General features: G+C 38.7%; 1 protein-coding gene across 5 annotated transcripts in view; it reads right to left on the bottom strand.

Annotated features, from left to right (window-relative positions):
* Positions 1-18523, bottom strand: part of ZNF521 (zinc finger protein 521) — a 289152-nt gene that overhangs the window by 148177 nt on the left and 122452 nt on the right. For all 5 annotated transcript variants that reach the window (XM_055235774.2, XM_063614478.1, XM_063614518.1 and 2 more), the window contains one exon: positions 13014-16366. In XM_055235774.2, coding sequence (XP_055091749.2) covers positions 13014-15926 — 2913 coding nt within the window. In that variant the 5' untranslated portion in view covers positions 15927-16366. The remainder of the gene's footprint in view (positions 1-13013; positions 16367-18523) is intronic.

The following is an 18523-nucleotide window of genomic DNA, read 5'->3' as shown; positions in this document are numbered from 1 at the left end:
TGCGTTTTTCTATCAGTTTCTGGCTGTTTCTTACATAGTTTTGGAAACTATTAATTTTTCTAATTATGTGTTATAAATTTGTTTTATAATCCTGTAGCTTTTGTTTTCACTCCCTGTATGATAACGTTTGGTAAACATAAATTATTTTTAGCGTTGTTGGACATATTTTATTTGTGATTTATATTGTGTGGTCTTGTTTACAAAGTCATTCCCTTATAGGAGGTGATAAAAATATTCTTTCATTTTACTAAAAGGTTTATGGTTTTGCCTTTCATACATGTCTTTAAACCACCTGGAACTAATTTTTATACATGTCAGTAGAGATTCATTTTATTTTATTCCATATAGATAATGAGTTGAATAGTTTATCCATTTCCCCACTAATGTGCAAAGGCAGTTCTACTCTACACTGAATTTTATACATGTAATATCTTTTTTGGAGAAATCTCTGTGTGGTTCTGTGGACTAACACTGCATAATCCTAATTACTGCAGATTTACTATAAATTGACTAGAAAATGGGACAAATATTTTCTCTGCCTATTCTTTTTCTTCAAGAATATCTTTGTCATGTGACTTTTCATTCTTCTATACATGTTTTGGAATCTGCTTATCAAGTTCCAAAAAATAAAAATATATAAAAAATATTTTAATGGCCGGGCATGGTGGCTCACGCCTGTAATCCTAGCACTTTGGGAGGCCAAGGTGAGCAGATCACAAGGTCAGCAGTTTGAGACCAGCCTGGCCAACATAGTGAAACCCCATCTCTACTAAAAATACAAAAAGTAGCTGGGCGTAGTGGCGCACACCTGTAGTCTCAGCGACTTGGGAGGCTGAGGCAGGAGAATCACTTGAACCCGGGAGGTGGAGGTTGTGGTGAGCCAAGATCACGCCACTGCACTCCAGCCTGGGCAACAGAGTGAGACTTAGTCTCAACAAATATATATATATATATGTATATAAATATATATTTTAAAACCTGCTGAAATTTTCATTGAAATGGCACTGAATCTATAGATCAATTTAGACATAATTGACAGACTTACAGTATTGAGTCTTCCTATCCACGAACAAGTTATATCTGATCATTTATTCAAGTATTTTAAAATATTTCAGTAATGTTTTATCATTTTTTCCATAAATGTCTTACATATTTTGTAAGATTGATTTCTAAGTACCTATTTTTTTCTGCCTATCATAAGTGAGATTATTTTAAATTGTGTATTTTCTGGGTTTTGCTAGTGAATAAAAATCCAGTTGACTTAAATGTGTTGATTTGGTACCCAGCGACTTTGCTAAAGTTTTATTGTAATAATTTGTCTTTAGATTCTTTGGGTGTCATTTTACATGCAAACACATTACCTGTATGTGACATTATAATCTGTATATTTTCAATTTTTGTGCTACATTTTTTCTAATACTCAAATTCATTTTGATTTTATCTTAGCTTACAGGCTACATCACCTAGCATGCCTTAATAGTAATTTTAATTATAAAACATTAATTAAAATTTCACCACAAATTATATTGTAAGTATAATATAGTTACATTATAACATATATTATATTATAATGATATTATAGTTACATTATAATTATATTATAAAATATATAACTATATTATAAAATAATGATTATATATATTATTTATAATGCTTGCTTAAGATAATATTTTAAAAAGTTTTTATTAGGGTAAGGGAATTCCCGCCTATTCTTAGTTTAGTGTTCTTTTTTGATCATGAAAATATGTTAAATACAGTTTTTCCATTGACTTGATAAAAATATAATTTATCTCTTTTAATGTTAATGTGGTAAACTAAATTAATTGATTTCCTGAAATTGAACCTACCTTGCATTCTTGTGATAAACCTGTTTCAGTCATAATATATTCTCTTTTTTATACATGGATTTAGCTACTAATACTTTGTTCAAAATTTTAAAATGTAAAATCATGAATAAAATTGGCCTACATTTCTCTTTTTCAGTATTTTTGTCTGGTTTTGATATCAGGATCATATCAGATTCATTAAACGAGCAAGGGTATTTTCTCATTTTGTATTTTCTGGCACAGTTTTGAAATTATGTGTATGTTTAGGGGGACTCATCTTGAAAGCCACCTGAGCCTAATATTTTCTCTGGAGGAAAGATTCTCAACAATTTATTAAACTCTTCAATGTTTATTGAATCATTATACTTCTCTCTTTTTTTCTTGAGCCATGTTTGGTAACACATTATTCTAAGATGGTTCCTATATACTGTAACTTAAATTCTCTACTATTAGCATAAAGTTACTCATAGTATTATTTTTTCTTCTTTTATCTTCATTTGGCATTTTTTGTAAAATTTTAATTGGGAAATAACATTACATATAGTAAACCGTACTAATCTTAAGTATACTGCTTGGTGAAATTTCAGATATTACTCACCAGGGTAACCAACACATAGAGAAGATACGAAACACTTCCAGCATCCAGGTAATGCCTTGCTTTTCCTTCCCTGTTGACAGGATCCCCGAAGTAACTACTCTGACTTTGATCACCATAGATTAGTTTTGTCTATTCTTAAACTTTCCACGAATAAAGTCATTTTGCTCCTCATTCTCTCAAAAAAAGAATTATTGCATTCTTTTTATAGTCATTTTGATATGTGTATTGTTTCTCTTATTAGCTTTTTAACTTCTGCAAGTACAAAGTAAGGCTCCCCTTTTTATTATTAATATTATTTATCTCTGGTTCTTTTTACTGATTAATCTCACCAGAAGTTTGTAAACTGTCAGTCTTTTCAGAAAACTAACTTTTTACTCCATTGGCCTCCTTGTTGTTCATTTCTTCTTTGTTTTCTATTTCATTACTTTTGTTCTTCACTTTATTGCTTTCTTTCATTCTACTTTATATGGGTTTATTTTATTGTTCTATTCTTAAGGTCTTAAGTTGATATATCTCAGTGATAGTATGCTTTCCTTATTTTCTAAAGTATATTTTTATTTTCTAACAACTGTCCCTCTAAGTGGTGCATTTAGTTATATCTCAAAACTTTTGAAATGTATTTATCCTTCAGTTTTCAGCATTTTTAATTTCTATTTTTATGCCTTCTTTGTTCAATGCATGTTTTAAACTTTAAAATGTATGATTTTAAGATATATTTTTCATTTATAACTTACTTGTATTATAGTCAGAGAACTCAATTTGTGTGATCCTCAGGTTTTAAGTTTGTTGAGATAAGCTTTATGATAGGAGGCACGTGAAGGAGACCAGCTGAGATTTAATATAGTTTGGCCTGGAGAAAGGATGCAGGAGATGCAGATAGAAGAGAAATTACAAAAGAAGAATCAATGGCTCCTGGGGAGTGATTGCCCTAACAGGTTAGGAGAACAGGAAGCATATAGGAAACAGAAACAAAGTTTCAGGCAGGAATGACCAGGCAAAAGACGAAATACTGACCAAAATGGGAGAAAAATGAAATTATAGTTGGAGTTGATTAAAGGGCTAGCAGAAGCTTCAATTGGTAATGTGAAAAGGGAAGCTGAAAATTTAAGACTGGGAGTTAAACAGAAGTTGAGAATTGAAACTTCATATTTTGCTTATTTGTATGGCTTAATAATGAGGTAATAGGAAATAGGAATTCCTATTTCAGAATAGAAAGGCAGGTTAAGAATAGAACCTTTAGAAACATGCACACTTAAAAGATAAAAAAGCATAAAAAGGTTTTTAAAAGTATAAATAAGGGGAACCAGCTATTCAGGCTTTTTAAAAGCTTTTGGCAAGATTCTTAAAATCAGGCTGCTAAATTTCTAGAAATACAAAGTGCATGTGCTAGAAAACTACATCTACATCATATGGTAGGTAGAACAACACCGTAATAAGAGATCCAGACATCCAGAATATAGCTTTCACTTTGCTTTCATCATTTAAAATCATCTTGACTAGATATTTACTAATCTCCATCTTGACAAAATTGTAGTCAAAAGGATAAATATTATTATGTGCAATCAGCAATTTGAAATACAAAAACATTGCTATTTTTGAATTTCATAAGTTCTAAAAAGTCACTGTAACCATATAAAAAATATCAACAAAAGGTCTAGAACTGGAGGTAAGTACAGAAAATCTAGGAATGGTAGATGCAGCAAATTCAATAATGGGGGCAATGATCAATATCAGGTGATCACGGAACTGGGTAGAAAGCATGAATGCAAGGCACCTGCTCCCACATTCCAACCCATGGTACTGGTGCCAGGGCCATTGACTCCCTGTTGTATTAGTTTGCAGATGGCAAAAAAAAATTGAATATAACAACAACAATACAGATTGGACTTGGCAGAGCAATTCACTGTCTTTCATGAACATCTTGAACCTTATCAATTTATTTGGTCCTGTAAATTTTCTATTTAATTTTTTAAATACTGTCTCTTTAGAGGGAACTTAACCCATGTAGTTTTTGCTCTTTGCATATTTAACTTAGCAAAACTTAGTATCAGCAATTTGAAATACGAAAACTTTAAAATATTTTTTAATCAATCTGGTTTTTTTCAGCCTCATAGGGAAATTTTGATGAACAAAACAATACAAAACAGAACTCTGGGACTTGAGTAGGTTCTGAATTGTCACCATGTACATTTCCATCTTCCATACAAAAACCATAAAAAATATTGATTCTAAGACACTTAAAACAGATCTTCATATTAAAGATGAACTTTGGATTGTTACAAACTTCAAACCTTTTAGTGTATTTTAATATATTTAGATCAAACCTAACTTTAAAATAGTTTTAGGCAAAATGACCTATACCCATAGGTATTAGTAACTAGATGTACCTGAAAATAAAGTATACACTATTTTTTGTTACTCTGAAGGACTTACACTGTATTCATTTATTCAACTAACATTTACTGAGCCCTTATGATAAGTTGATGGGCATTCAGAGATGAGAAAGAAGATGAAGGAAATAGGGCTTTTTTCCTTGATACAGGGTCTCACTCTGTTGCCCAGGCTGGAGTACAACAATGCTATCACTGCTCACTGCAGCCTCGAGCTCCTGGGCTCATGCAATCCTCCCACTTCAGCCTCCTAAGTAGCTAGAACTACAGGTGTGCACCACCACACCTGATTAATTTTTCATTTCTGTAGAGACAGGATCTTGCTATGTTGGCCAGGCTGGTCTCAAACTCCTGGCCTCAATGATCCTCCCACCTCAGCCTCCCAAAGTGCTGGGATTATAGGCATGAGGCATCATGCCCAGCCAAGTGAACAAATAATGACATTTTTAAAAGAAAATCCTAAAGGGGAGACCACCTTTGATAAGGTTTTCAGGAAGGCCCACCTGACAGATGAGAAAGAGCCAGCAGAACAGACAGGCTGCTTGGGAAGAGCAGCTCAGGTGATAAAGTGGGGAAGCAGCACATGTTCAGGACCTGAGCAGAGTCAAGAAGGAAGAGTCGCCAGAAGGAAGTGAGAATAGCCTGCCACAGCCAGAGAGCCCATGACTTTGTAAGTTGGTGAGGCATTGAGGTTCATTTGAGAAAGTGGAAAGCCACGAAAAAATTTTAAGTGGCTTCATTTAATTTACAGGTCTATGCTTCCAACTGCAGCATGAAGAATGGACCGGAAGCAGGCAGAAGATGAAGGAGAGGATCTGTTAGGAAGCTACTGCGGTATCCAGACGAGAAACAATTGCAGCCTAGAGTAAGATTATGGCTTTGGAGGTATACAGAAGTGGATGAGATATTTGAAGATACTTATTGGAGGTGGAATCAACAGTATTCATTGATGGATTAAACATGGAGAATGAGAGAAAAGAGAAATCAGGAATGATTCACAGGTTTCTTGCTTGAGTAATTGGATGTAGAGTGGTTCCCTTTACTAAAATGATGGAAGTCTAGAAGAGGAAAACGTTTCAGGAGAGAGAACCAGGAGTCCAGTGTATACATACGACACTTCAGACAAAGGTTTCCTGGATGAAAAATCTAGTTGGTCATTTGTCCTGCAAAAATAAGAAGACATTTTGGGAGGGCCACCAGGCACATTCAAGATCCATGGCATGACACCCATGCAGTGAGGCGTTTGCCTAATATGGGCCTGGCACTGTCAGAGGTACCAAGAATATGAGACTAAGTTCTTGCCCCAGGAAATTAATGAGAGGAAAAGACAATGTAATAGATAATCACAAAGCAGTGTAACAATTTTCACGTGATATTTACTCCATATTATCTGCACAGGGCATTGAGGGGATAGGGAGATGCTTGGGATGGAGAGTCAGGCTCATAGGCGGCTTTCTAGAATAGTTGATCTCCAAAGAAAGGATAAGCTGGACAGCCTTCTGGAAGGTGGAAGACAGTCAAGAGGAGAGAGGTTATTTGGGGAGAAGGAACAGGACAGCCTCAGTAGGACACAGAGACAACATGTTATGTGTGGTTAATTAAAGTGCTTCCAATTATAGAACAAGGAGAGGGCAGGGAAAAGAAGGGGAAGCCGAAACCTGAAGGGTCCTGTATTTCACAATAAAAGGATTATTATATCATCCTATGGGGATGGAGGAGCAGAACACTCACAATGTTTCAAATAGGAAGGGACATGCTAGACAGATTTGTGTTTTAGATGGGATGGTTGTGGCAGTGGTGTGGAGACGGATTTGAAAATGATGAGACTCAAGTCAGAATGACCAAATGAAGCTGCTTCAGTTGTTTAGGAAAAGAAGATCAGACATTGAACTTAGAATGTGGTAAGGGGATGGTGGGAGGAGTTGATTCAAGAAAAACAGTTGGCTGGGTGCAGTGACTCAGGCCTGTAATCCCAGCACATTGGGAGACCAAGGCAGGAGAATCACTTGAGCCCAGCATGGCCAACATAATGAGACCTCGAGCCTACTAAAAAAAAAAAAAAAAATTAGCTGGACATTTGGTGCATACCTGTATAGTCTCAGATACTCAGGAGGCTGAACCAGGAGGATTGCTTAGGAGGTTGAGGCTGCAGTGAGCCATGATCCCACCACTGTACTCAAGCCTGGGCCACAGAGTGAAACCCTGTCTCAGAGAAAAAACCCCGTCTCTACTAAAAAAATACAAAAAAAAAAAAGAAAAATTAACCGGAAATGGTGGTTCATGCCTGTAATCCCAGCTAGTCAGGAGGCTGAGGCAGGAGAATCGCTTGAACCTGAGAGGCAGAGGCTGTGGTGAGCCAAGATCACGCCATTGCACTCCAGCCTGAGCAACAAGAGTGACACTCCATCTCAAAAAAAAGAAAAGAAAAATAGCTGACCCTCAAAGAACACAGGTTTGAACTGCATGGGTCCACTTACATGTGTATTTTCTGCCTCTGCCACCCCCAAGACAGGAAGACCAAACCGTCCTCTTCTTCCTCTTCTGCAGCCTACGCAACGTGAAGACAATGAAGATGAAGGCCTTAATGATGCTCCACTTCTACTTAATGGACAGATTTTCCCTTCCTTATGACTTTCTACTAGTATTTTCTTTTCTCTGGTTTACTTTATTGTAAGAATACAGTGTGTAATACATATAACTAACAAAGCATGTGTTAACTGACTGTTTATGTTATCGATAAGTAGGCTATCAGTAGTTAAGTTTTGAGGGAGTCAAAGTTATATGCAGATTTTTGACCGAGTGAGGGGTCAGTGCCTCTATCTCCTGGAATGTTCAAGAGTCAACTGTACATATGAGCTGCAGTCAAGATGGCTTGATGACCAAATGATGCAGAGTAGAAAGGAAGTAACTGAGAAGATCGATGGATCTATAGGTGAAATACAAAACATAAGAAAAAATGCAGGTTTAGAGAAAAGGTGCTGAGTTCAATTTGGGACCCACTGAGTTTGAAGTTCAAGGGAACATGTGAGTGGATACACATAGCAGGCAGCTGTTTATATGAGTCTGAAGCTCAGTGCAAAGATGTGAGTTGGAGACATCATTGCTTTTTAAAATTAGCTCACGCCTGTAATCCTAACACGTTGGGAGGCTGAGGCAGGTTGATTGTTTGAGCCTAGGCTGGTCTTGAACTCCTCATGGCAAGCTCGTCTCTACCAAAAATACAAAAATTAGCCAGGCATGGTGGCATGAGCCTGTAGTCTCAGCTACCCAGGAGGCTGAGGTAGGAAGATCACCTGAGCCTGGGAGGTTAAGGCTGCAGTGAGCCATGATTGGACCACTGCACTCCAGCCTGGATGATAGAGTGAGACCCTGTCTCAAATCAGTAAATAATAAAATAAAATAAAATTAGCTTCACTAAGGTGTAATCCCCATAAAAATAATAAACCAATTTTAAATCTGCTGAGTACTGATAAATGCGTGCAGTCACGTAACCACCACAGGCATCAAGATAAAGAGTGTTCCCATCAGCTCCCAAAGGTCCCCTCCCGTCCCTTGGATACACTATCTGGAGAGCGGTCAGTAAAAGGTGGTCGTTCAAGCTCTGAGAGTGAAGGAGGCCTCATGGAGGGGATATGCAGAGTGAGAGCAATGAGGGAGAAACAAACCTACAGGAAGGGGCTAGCAAAAGAAGGAGAGGCCACAGGGTGTTCACAGAGGCAACCAGGAAGCCAGGAAGGAAGACAGAGGACCCATAAAAGTGGACTGGCCAACAGTGACAAGTACTTAGAGACAATAATAACTAAGATATACTATCGTTTTATTTCTCTAAGTACAATGCACTGGTCAATTGGGCCAGAAGAGCCCTTGGAGTCAGTTGCAATAAAGTGACGAATGCTGAAGATCCTGTGCAATGGGTGAGGGAACTGAAGGAGAAGAGAAAGAAGACAGGAGTACCGAGAGGATGCTGTAGAAAAGATGGGGATTCAACTGTAGCTAGAGGAAAGTGCCATGGGATTGTGGAAAGAGAATCCTGAACCTGGAGTTAGGACCTGAACTCTTACCCCTTGCCTACCACTTACTGGCTGTGTGATCTTAGACAATCCTCTATTTACCTGGCCCTGTTTTCTTGTCTGTAAAATAAAGTAGCTGAGTCAGATGGTCTACACTGTTCCTTCTATTTTGATTCTGTGGCACCCTATGCACATCTCACAACATGGAGATCATGAGGATAATGGTAACGCTGGCAAGAGCAATTTCAAAGGACTGGGGGGACAGTGTGAATTGAAATGTGAATAAATAGCTCCCCAGGGAAACTTGACTACCAAGCACAATAGAAAAAGGAGGCAGAAGAATACATGTTTCCAAAATCTACTGTAGAACTTCAAAGTCATGAGACAACATTCTGAGGTCCAGATGGGGCAGCCCCTGAGTAGACAGTGCCCAGAAGAATCAACATTTATTCAACATATAGTAAATGTCAATAACTCTGCAAGGTGCTTCATTTGTGGAAATAGCTAAAGGGCCAGTGTTCTTCCTGTCCCCAGTTAATCTTACCATCTCTGGAATCATTTATCATAGGTTATGTGTAAATTTCTATCACACTCAACCTTTGAGGAGCAAAGAAAAATGAATAGGTTCTCCAAAATATTTTATTCAAAACAAAATCATCATTGCAAATTTAGATTAATAATCTGAGGATTCTGGCACAAAGAACATTTTTTACAAATTCAGAAAGCATTAGGCAGAAGAAATGGGATTCAAACTCAGATCTGTCTTCAATTTCAAATCTCTCTATTACATAACAGCTACCAACAATTATCCTTCTTTTAGTGTTGCATGCCTTGTCTTTCATCCATTTTTTGGATTGCAGGGTTTTATATAATACTTATCCTTCCCAGATTTATATTTAAGTTTAAATCCCTTTTAATTAGGTATCCTAGTCTCAATTATATAATATTCTTTTTAGTCTTTGAAAGATGTACATGAATGTTTACCAACATTCTATGTGATTCTAAATCATGGTCCAGAAAAATCTAACCTTGTTCTTGACCATACCTACGTATCCAGGTTTTATTATCTCCTGTGATTTTCTTTTCACTTCTGGAGTCTCAAGCCTCAGCAAGAAGAGATGAAAATACCACCTATGTTGCTAAGTCCTTCAATTGCTACCTAGGGCATCTAAGTCAATAGACATACATGTCACATTTCTTTTTGTGATAAAATTTATTCCTATCTGATACACCTGTCTTTTGACAAAGACTTATATAATAACATTTCATTTTACCTAATCTGGAAAAAAATGCACAAACTCCTCAAAATGAGAACTTACAGAAATTTAACTTGGCTAACAAAGAATGTGAACAAATGAGTATTTATTTATTTATTTATTCATTTATTTATTTATTTATTTTTTGAGACGGAGTCTTGCTCTGTCACCCAGGCTGGAGTGCAGTGGCGCGATCTCGGCTCACTGCAACCTCCGCCTCCCGGGTTCACGCCATTCTCCTGCCTCAGCCTCTCTGAGTAGCTGGGACTACAGGCGCCCGCCACCACGCCCGGCTAATTTTTTTTTTGTATTTTTGGTAGAGACGGGGTTTCACTGTGGTCTCGATCTCCTGACCTCGTGATCCACCCGCCTCGGCCTCCCAAAGTGCTGGGATTACAAGCGTGAGCCACCGCGCCCGGCACAAATGAGTATTTATTTTGTATTTTTCTTGCTGACATATTATTTTTAGGCTTCTTTTTGTAAAACTTTGTGTATATTTAGATAATTTTCTATATTAGTCTAAATAATATGGTCATTTTTAATTGTAGAGAGTATCACATAAAATTTTATAACAAATAGTATGATGAATTTAAAAATGGCGATAGTAATGGTGATTAAAATGTTGAACAAATTAGTGAACTTTTGAGGCACAAAGAAATATCTGAAACTAAATCCTAATATCTCGTCAATTAAGCATATCACTCTAAGCTCTTATTAATCAGGTTTCATAGGGAGGTACTCGACTGCATAGTCAGACCCTTAGTCATTAGGTGCTTTAAAAATGCAATTGTAAAACTTAAACAAGTATTTTAAAAAATATTTGAAGTATTATCCTATGTAAGTGCAGGATAAAGACAGGCTTTCTAAATATCACTAAGATTTTAGGTGTCATTCGAGCCTTAATGATAAATTCTCCTCATCGAGTAACTCTAACCAACTTAATATGTAAATACTATTTATATGTCCTCATTCGTTTTTGAAATATTTCCTCTTAGATGGTATTACAATATATAGCAATTTATAAATATCAGAAAATACAAACCATGAACAGATAAGAAGATACAGGCATATGCCCTTTCATAAACAATCTACTAAGAAACAAGAGAGTCCAGCTATGCTTCATTTAAAACGCACAAGCAACACCAAAATCACACACACAGACACGCAGACTAACGTAGTCATTTAAAATCAACTTTACACACTTTGTAAATTAAACATGAATATCAATCTCTTGTAGGCATATGTTAAGCATTACAAAATAAAAACAAAGGAGAAGAGTAATTTTCTGCCTTAATGTTTTAAGCATTCTCAGTCAAAAACATTTAAAAACATGAGACATTTTGGGGACAACTGAGGAAATTTAAATATGAACCTCTTACAGATGATATTATGGGATTACTTAATTTCCTCTTTTAATTTAGTGAATTGCTTTAGCTAATGATGTCATAATTGAACAAAAAAAAAAAACCTTATTTTTAGGAGATGTGATGATACCTGCAACTTTCTTTGATGTAGCTGAAGTTGATTTTAAAAAGGGGTGCAGAGAGAGAGAAAACGCAACAAAATATTCTTATCTGGAGGACCTGGGATACCCATACACAGGCACACATATGTGTTTGCTGTGTTGGTCCTTTAACTTTTCTATAGGTTTAAAAAATTCCAAAGTAAAAACTTGGAAAACCCTCATTTCATATGCTTTTAACTACTAATATTTGTTTCAAAAGAAACAATTTGATCCAACCCATGAGCTACGAGCCGTAATCAAAGCTATGTTCTTCCAGCTGTCCTCAGCAGTTTGAAAGGATTTCATGTATTTAAATGAGAGAAAAGTGCAGATTTACTTGGAGAGGGGAGAAGGGGGAAAGTGGCTTCAAAGTTTGGGAGTTTGCCTGCCACGCAGATGCCACATTTTGTGAGGCCAGGCTCTGTCTCAGTCTTCTCAGCCCTCCCCTGCCAGCTGACTGATGGCTATCTGCAGGGAGCCACAGGGGGGCCTCCACCAGAGTGTGAGTGCAGAGACAAGATAAGGAAAATGCAGTAACCCCAAACTGAAGGGAGAAGGATCTCCCTGGGGTTTTCATTTGGACGGATCTCCAGATAGGGGCAGGTAGGGAAGTGGAAAGAGCTTTTAGAAACCAGGTGATAAAGCATAAAGAAATATTAAAATGAGCCATCCTCTGCTCAGCTTCTAAGAAATGATGACTTATGAAATGATTTCATTGTAAATGAACTTGTTTCTTGTACTCGTCACAGCAAAGAAAGCAGAAAACTACTCTGAAACTAAGGAGAAAAAAAAACACACACACATTAATTTTGAAACCCAAAGAGTAGGCCTCAAACTCAGGGATAGTGTCTTTAAACAGAATAATGGGCACGTGGTGCTTAATAAATGTAGGGGCTTTTTAAAAATCCTGTTGTGAGGAAGTATTTTCCTCACTACCCAGAAGACAAACAGTGAGTGTTGACAACATGGTATTAAAAAGCCACCCCTAACCAATTTGTTATCCCCAAACATATATATTCTTTTTAATTTACTCTAAGCCAACACGGTGGCTCATAGCATCTTACTTTTGTGTCATTATCTCTCTGCCATACACACAAGTCATAGCTGGGGATTTCAACTCACGGTGAAGCTATGCTGAGATTCCAGATCTCAGTAGTGTTGGCATGAGCGCTGGTCTCTTCAGTCATAGAGAAGACAATATCCTAGGGAGACTGGAATTAGTCCTATTTTGCACCATTCAAGCCAAAATGCTGCTTATCAAGAAGCAAGTAATTGCTAGCTAACGGCTATGGGGGAAAAAAAATCATTGCATTTCAATCTAAGCATCTTTTGGCCCATGACAATAAATAAAGCTGTGGAGAGCGTAAACATAAAGTAGGGACCGTTTCTTGAGGAGGTTAAATAGCAAACATTAAAAAAGGCGAGTTACCTCATCCGCCTGGGAGGGACTGATTCTGGGCATTGGTGATACTTGGGGCGTTTTCAACTGTGTGCTGTTGCTGTCTGGCACGAGCTCTCGGTGGACGGTTTGGATGTGGTTCTGGAGTTCACTTTCAGACTCAAACTTAACATTGCAGCTAGAGCAGCGTGTCTTCAGTCCCCCGACCTTGCCTTTCCCCTCGATGGCACTCAGATTCTCATTCTGGCCCAAGCCTGGTCTATTTGTGCCGGGAGGGACGTTAATGCCTGGGCTGGCGCTCTTACTGAGATTCACGCAGCCGGCACACAGACCATATGGCAGGCCATTGATGTCAAGTTTCACCAGATCTTGCTTGGAACGGAATTCTTTGAGGCAAGATGCGCACTTGTACAGTTTTTGGACGTGCTGGCCACGCCCTGTGGTCTGAACTGCAGACCCATTCCCTGTCTTTTGCATGTGGAATGTCCCATGGATTTTGAGTTCCAAGGTGGAGGTCACTGTCTGCATGCACACCACGCAGCGAAAGCCCGTCAGGGAATTCCTCAAGTCAGGGTGCATTTGGCAATGCTCTAAAAACTCCTCTTCACTCTGGAGAGGCATCTTGCAAATCCGGCAGTTTCCAGTATCAAGACTCTTACTATGCGTGACTTTGTGTTCCGTAAGAGTTAAAAGGGAGGGAAACCGCTCTCCGCAAATAGGGCACATGTAGTGTTTGACAGGGCCTAGGTGGGTCTGCATATGTTCACGGAGGCCATTTTCGGAGAAGAAGGTTCGAGAGCACACGTTGCACTTGTAATTCCCTTTAATGAGCTCAGCTTTCTTTTTCACAATGGCACTTTCTCCAGGTCTGATGTTGTGGTCTCGGAGCTGGTGATTCTGCAGCAAAGTTTCCATAGTGTAGGCTGCCCCACAAATGTCGCAGCCGTACATAGGCTCAGAGGTGTCAACGTCTTCTTCGCTCCCATCGTGACTGTTGTGGGACTCCTGGCTGTTGGTCAGCAAAGTCTGCAGCTCCACTTCCTCTTTCTGCACTTGCTCGGAAGCTCCATTTGTTCCACAGTTGGGTGTCTTGGTTTCGAATACACAATGTTTTTCTCGCAAGTGCTTTTCTAACAAAATGATCGCATGGAAGGCTTTGCTACAGAACTTGCAGTTGTACTTCTTACTGTGAGTGGTGATGTGGCATTGCAGCTCCACCTCGGTGCCAAAGGACTCACCGCAGAAGATGCACTTATGCACTTTCCCTTGGTTTTCCAGGTGGTTGTGTTTCACATGGAGCTGCAAGTCAGTCTCATTGCGGAAGTCCCAGTTGCAAGATGTGCACCTATAGACTTTCTTTTCATTACTGTGCTTCACAGCCAAGTGGAGCTGAATGGAGACTTTTGAGTCAAAAACTTCCTGGCAGAGGGTGCAGCGAAAGAAGACAAAGGTGTGCATGTCCAGCAGGTGTTTCTGAAGGTCATCCACTGATGTGAATTGCTTGTCGCAACTCTCACAGATGTAATACGTTGAGGTGATCATAAAGTGAATGGTAACATGCTTCAGCAAGGATTCTTGGTTGGGGAATTCCTTGTTGCACTGAGGACAGGTCAATTTTGGAAGCACAGTGTCGAGATGAGTTTTTAGGTGAGTCTGAAAGCTGTCTAGGGATGTGTACTTAGCACCACACTGATTACAGATATATTCTCCAGCTGGACGTGCAGGTGCACCTCCTACTGCCTGCATCATCTTAAGAGATGTCTGCTCTATGGCCACAGGAGATAGGGGGCTTAAGGCCCTGGATTTCTTCCCATTGTGGATATAATTCAGGGCCAAGGGAATGTTTTTATGATTCTCTTTGATATGCTTGTTCAGTTTAAGAACGCTGTTGAATATTGGCGAATTTGTACAATAGGAACAAGAATAGACTTCTACTACTGGTTCTTTGGGAGTCCCAAGCACTGGAGACCCAAATCGGGAGCCACTGAGGTCACAATGAACCTGTCTAATATGCTCTTCCAGGGAAGAGTCAGTGAGAAACCCCATATAGCAATGGGGACAAAAGAATGCATTACTATCTTTAGCTGCAGGGTTTGCAAATCCATGAGAACATCGGATGTGTTCCTGAAGAGTGTTGAGGTCGTTGACAACTTCGGAACAGAAGTTACACTGGTAGACAATGGCAGGCATGGCAGAAACAATCAGACCTGGGTCCTGAGCTTCATGCACTTGCTTAAGATGTTCATTTAGGTTATAGAGTGAGGGCAGGACCTCCAAGCAATACTGACAAATATGGGCCTGTTCTGGCTTATCTAAGTGCATAGTTTTCAGGTGAATCTGCAGAACTGCAAGACTTGAAAATAATTGTTTGTTGCAGTAAATACAGCTGTAGGTAACTTTTGCTTGTTTACTCGAGGGACCAGTCATGTCAGGGGTTTGTTGAGCGGCCCTCTTCCTCCCTCGACTCTTTGGGATTGGCGGGGCAGCTTCCACCATGGTTGAGCTGTCCACTGAGAGGTTGGAATCTGGAGTCGTACTGGACACGGAGGTGTAGCCCACTGTGACCAGGGAAGGGCTGTTGCTGTGATTGCACGACTCCGGTTGCTGGTGACTGTCCATGTGGCTGTACAGTTCCTCAACTGTGTGGAAACTCTCAGAACAAATGCTGCATGAGTTCTTCTTCTCCCCACTATGCACCTGCTCCATGTGGTTCATGAGGGAGGTCTCCTCTACAAAGAGCTCATGGCAGTAGACACACTGGAGGGCCGCTCGGTCCTCGTTTGGGGAGCATTCAGGGTGGCACTCTGCAATGTGTTTTTGGAGGTCTTCTGGGAAGTCAAAGCCTTCCTCACACTGACTGCACTTCTGAGTGTCCTTCATCTTCCAGTCCTCCATCCTGGAACCGGACTGGGAGCCGTCCTTGTTCCTCTCGTGAACCTGCATGTGTCCGTGTAAGGAACTAGAGGACAGAAACCCACGGCGACAAATGGCACATTTATATGGCTTGTTGGACGTGTGAGTCTTTAAGTGGATCTTCAAGTGATCACTTCTGGAAAACGCGGCATCACATTCACTGCAGTGGTACTTCTTGTCCCCGGTGTGGAGTTTTATGTGGCGATCTCGGCTGCGCTTGTGTTTGAACAGCCTACTGCAGTAGGTGCATTTGAAAGGCAGTTTGTCGCTGTGACTCTGCTCATGGTGCTTTAGGTAGCTGAGGCGGCTAAACGACTTGTCACAGAATTGACATGGGTACGGAAGCCCAGGGCCACCTTCTTCCTCTCCAAAATCACAACCTTCTCCATGGCTAGGGGAAGTCTGATCCTTGCTAGAAGGTGAGGAAGCTGGCCAAGAGCAAGTCGGATCATCTTCAACATCCACTCCATCTGCAACAAGAAGCAATGACAAATTTCATCTGACATGTTGAGATTCAAGAGTGAGTTTACCGTACCATTTCAACCAGCACACAGAGTTGGGCCCTCTTGAATCTTTCAAGAAAAAAAAAATGAAAGAGAGAATATCTGAGTGAGACATTTTCAACTCTGAGCCCAAAGCAGTTATTCTGCATTTACTTTTTGTTGAGTTGTAAAATATAAGAGGATATTAAATAGTTCTATGTCTAAATTACCCTTTTATTACTTTTTATCATTCTTCCTTAGAAGCAAGGTATATATTACACATTGACAATTTTATTAAAATGCAGATTTTAATATATTTAATGTTTCTTTTGTATTCATTCTAAAATGATTTGCATATTATGTGAGCATCAGAAGAACCAAATGAAAAGAGGAAATATTACAGGAATGATTTAAAATTAATGCAGTCAACCCAGATGTCTAATATTTAATAAAAAATTCCCTCTGCATTTTGCTTGTTTTTATATAAAAAGGCAATTCTGAAGACCAAAATCTGTTACAGGGTTCTTATTGATACAGACCTTATTGCTTTCAGCAAAAAAATATTAAAAAGTAAGCACATGAAAGAAGACAGAAAACACAATAATAATTACGTCTTATGTAATGAAAGACAACCAGGATTTCTTCAATAACTGAAATTCGAATTCCATAGGCCAGAAAATGGATTATTAAATGTTAGAAGGGTACTGCTGGATATTACATGTAGCAAGGATCAGCTAGGATCAAGAAAAAATGAGAGTTTCACAAGGGCCAGATTTTAATAGTGTATTTTGTTTGGAAAGTTCAAGAGGTGGCCCACCATATCTTCCTTTTGCAAAAGCTTCAGCAGCCTGAACTTCCTTAGCTAAACAGGACCTGCACTTTGAGGTGAGCAGAGACAAAGCAACTTGTGAAAAACTGGAAACAGGAAAAGTGATAAATGATTATGGTAAATGCTGAAAGATTTATGAGTGACAAAAAGAAGACAAACAAGACTGAGAGCCAGATATAAACTTAGCAAGTTATCCATAAAGGAATGTTACCTTATATTAGGTGATTTTAAAAACTATGTTCTTAGCAAATGTGCACTGTTATTTCTGTTGCTTTCTTGATATCCAAGTGGAAAATAAGACCATCTCAAAACAGGTTGTGAAACCTCTTTTTTGCTTTTCATAACCTATTATTCAAGATCAGAAGAAATTTTAAAAGCTTTTCACTCTCCAAAGGAGCACGACTTTTCAAAAAAACACACAAGTAAAGACCATGGGGTGGAGCTGGTAGGGATAGTGTTTCAGTTAGAATAAGAGGCTCAATTAGAGCATTATTAGAATATTCTAATGGTATTCAATTAGAGTATGTTCAAATAAGTTTTTAAATTCTTCAAAGCTGAAGTTCACTAGCAAGCTAGATGATTAACATAGAAGTAGAAACTGGTGAGCATTATGTAAATGAATTCCACGTCTGCTTTCTTTAAGGTAACAAGATTTTACTAGATTGTCAGCCTCTTCCTTATCCACAGGAAACAGATGAGGATCATTCCTTTCCTGCATCTAGAAACTGATGACAACACCATCTCACTATCAATGCCAGATGGCAACCCTCTCACTCTGAGAAAACAACCAAACACCATTCCTGGATCCCTGCCCACTGCAACAAAGCTTCGCCATACAAGTTGAAAACCGCACGATTTTGCATCCTCATTTATATGACTCTATAACCCAACATGTTTCCAGCATAAGAAAGGGTCTGATGGATGTGGATGTGATTTATACTTAAAGTGAATACACCAGGAACATATGCAGATAAACTCAACTCACCACTCAACATATAAAAAAAATTTAAACTAAAAGCAAAAAAACTCAATAATGATCTAGTTTTCCCCTTAAAAAAGTGTTGTCACCTAAAGCTAACATGCCTGAAACAAATCAAGGTTTCAAATATTCACCCTAACTGAATAAAAAAAGGCTGCCTATTAAATGTGCTCAACATTCTAGGTAAAATCTACCACATTTCACATTTATCTTTTAGGCTTAAATCCTGCTATTTCATTTAAAAAATATTTTCAAACACATCTTCTCATTTATACATTTGGGGAAAACAGTGAATCAGAATTTGTAATGCATCTAGCCTAGAAGGATGTAACTATTG

This window comes from Symphalangus syndactylus, chromosome 1 (genome assembly GCF_028878055.3).
Source record: "Symphalangus syndactylus isolate Jambi chromosome 1, NHGRI_mSymSyn1-v2.1_pri, whole genome shotgun sequence".
NCBI lineage: Eukaryota > Metazoa > Chordata > Mammalia > Primates > Hylobatidae > Symphalangus > Symphalangus syndactylus.
The sequence above is the reverse complement of the archived record's forward strand: the minus strand, read 5'-3'. Positions and strand labels throughout refer to the sequence as shown.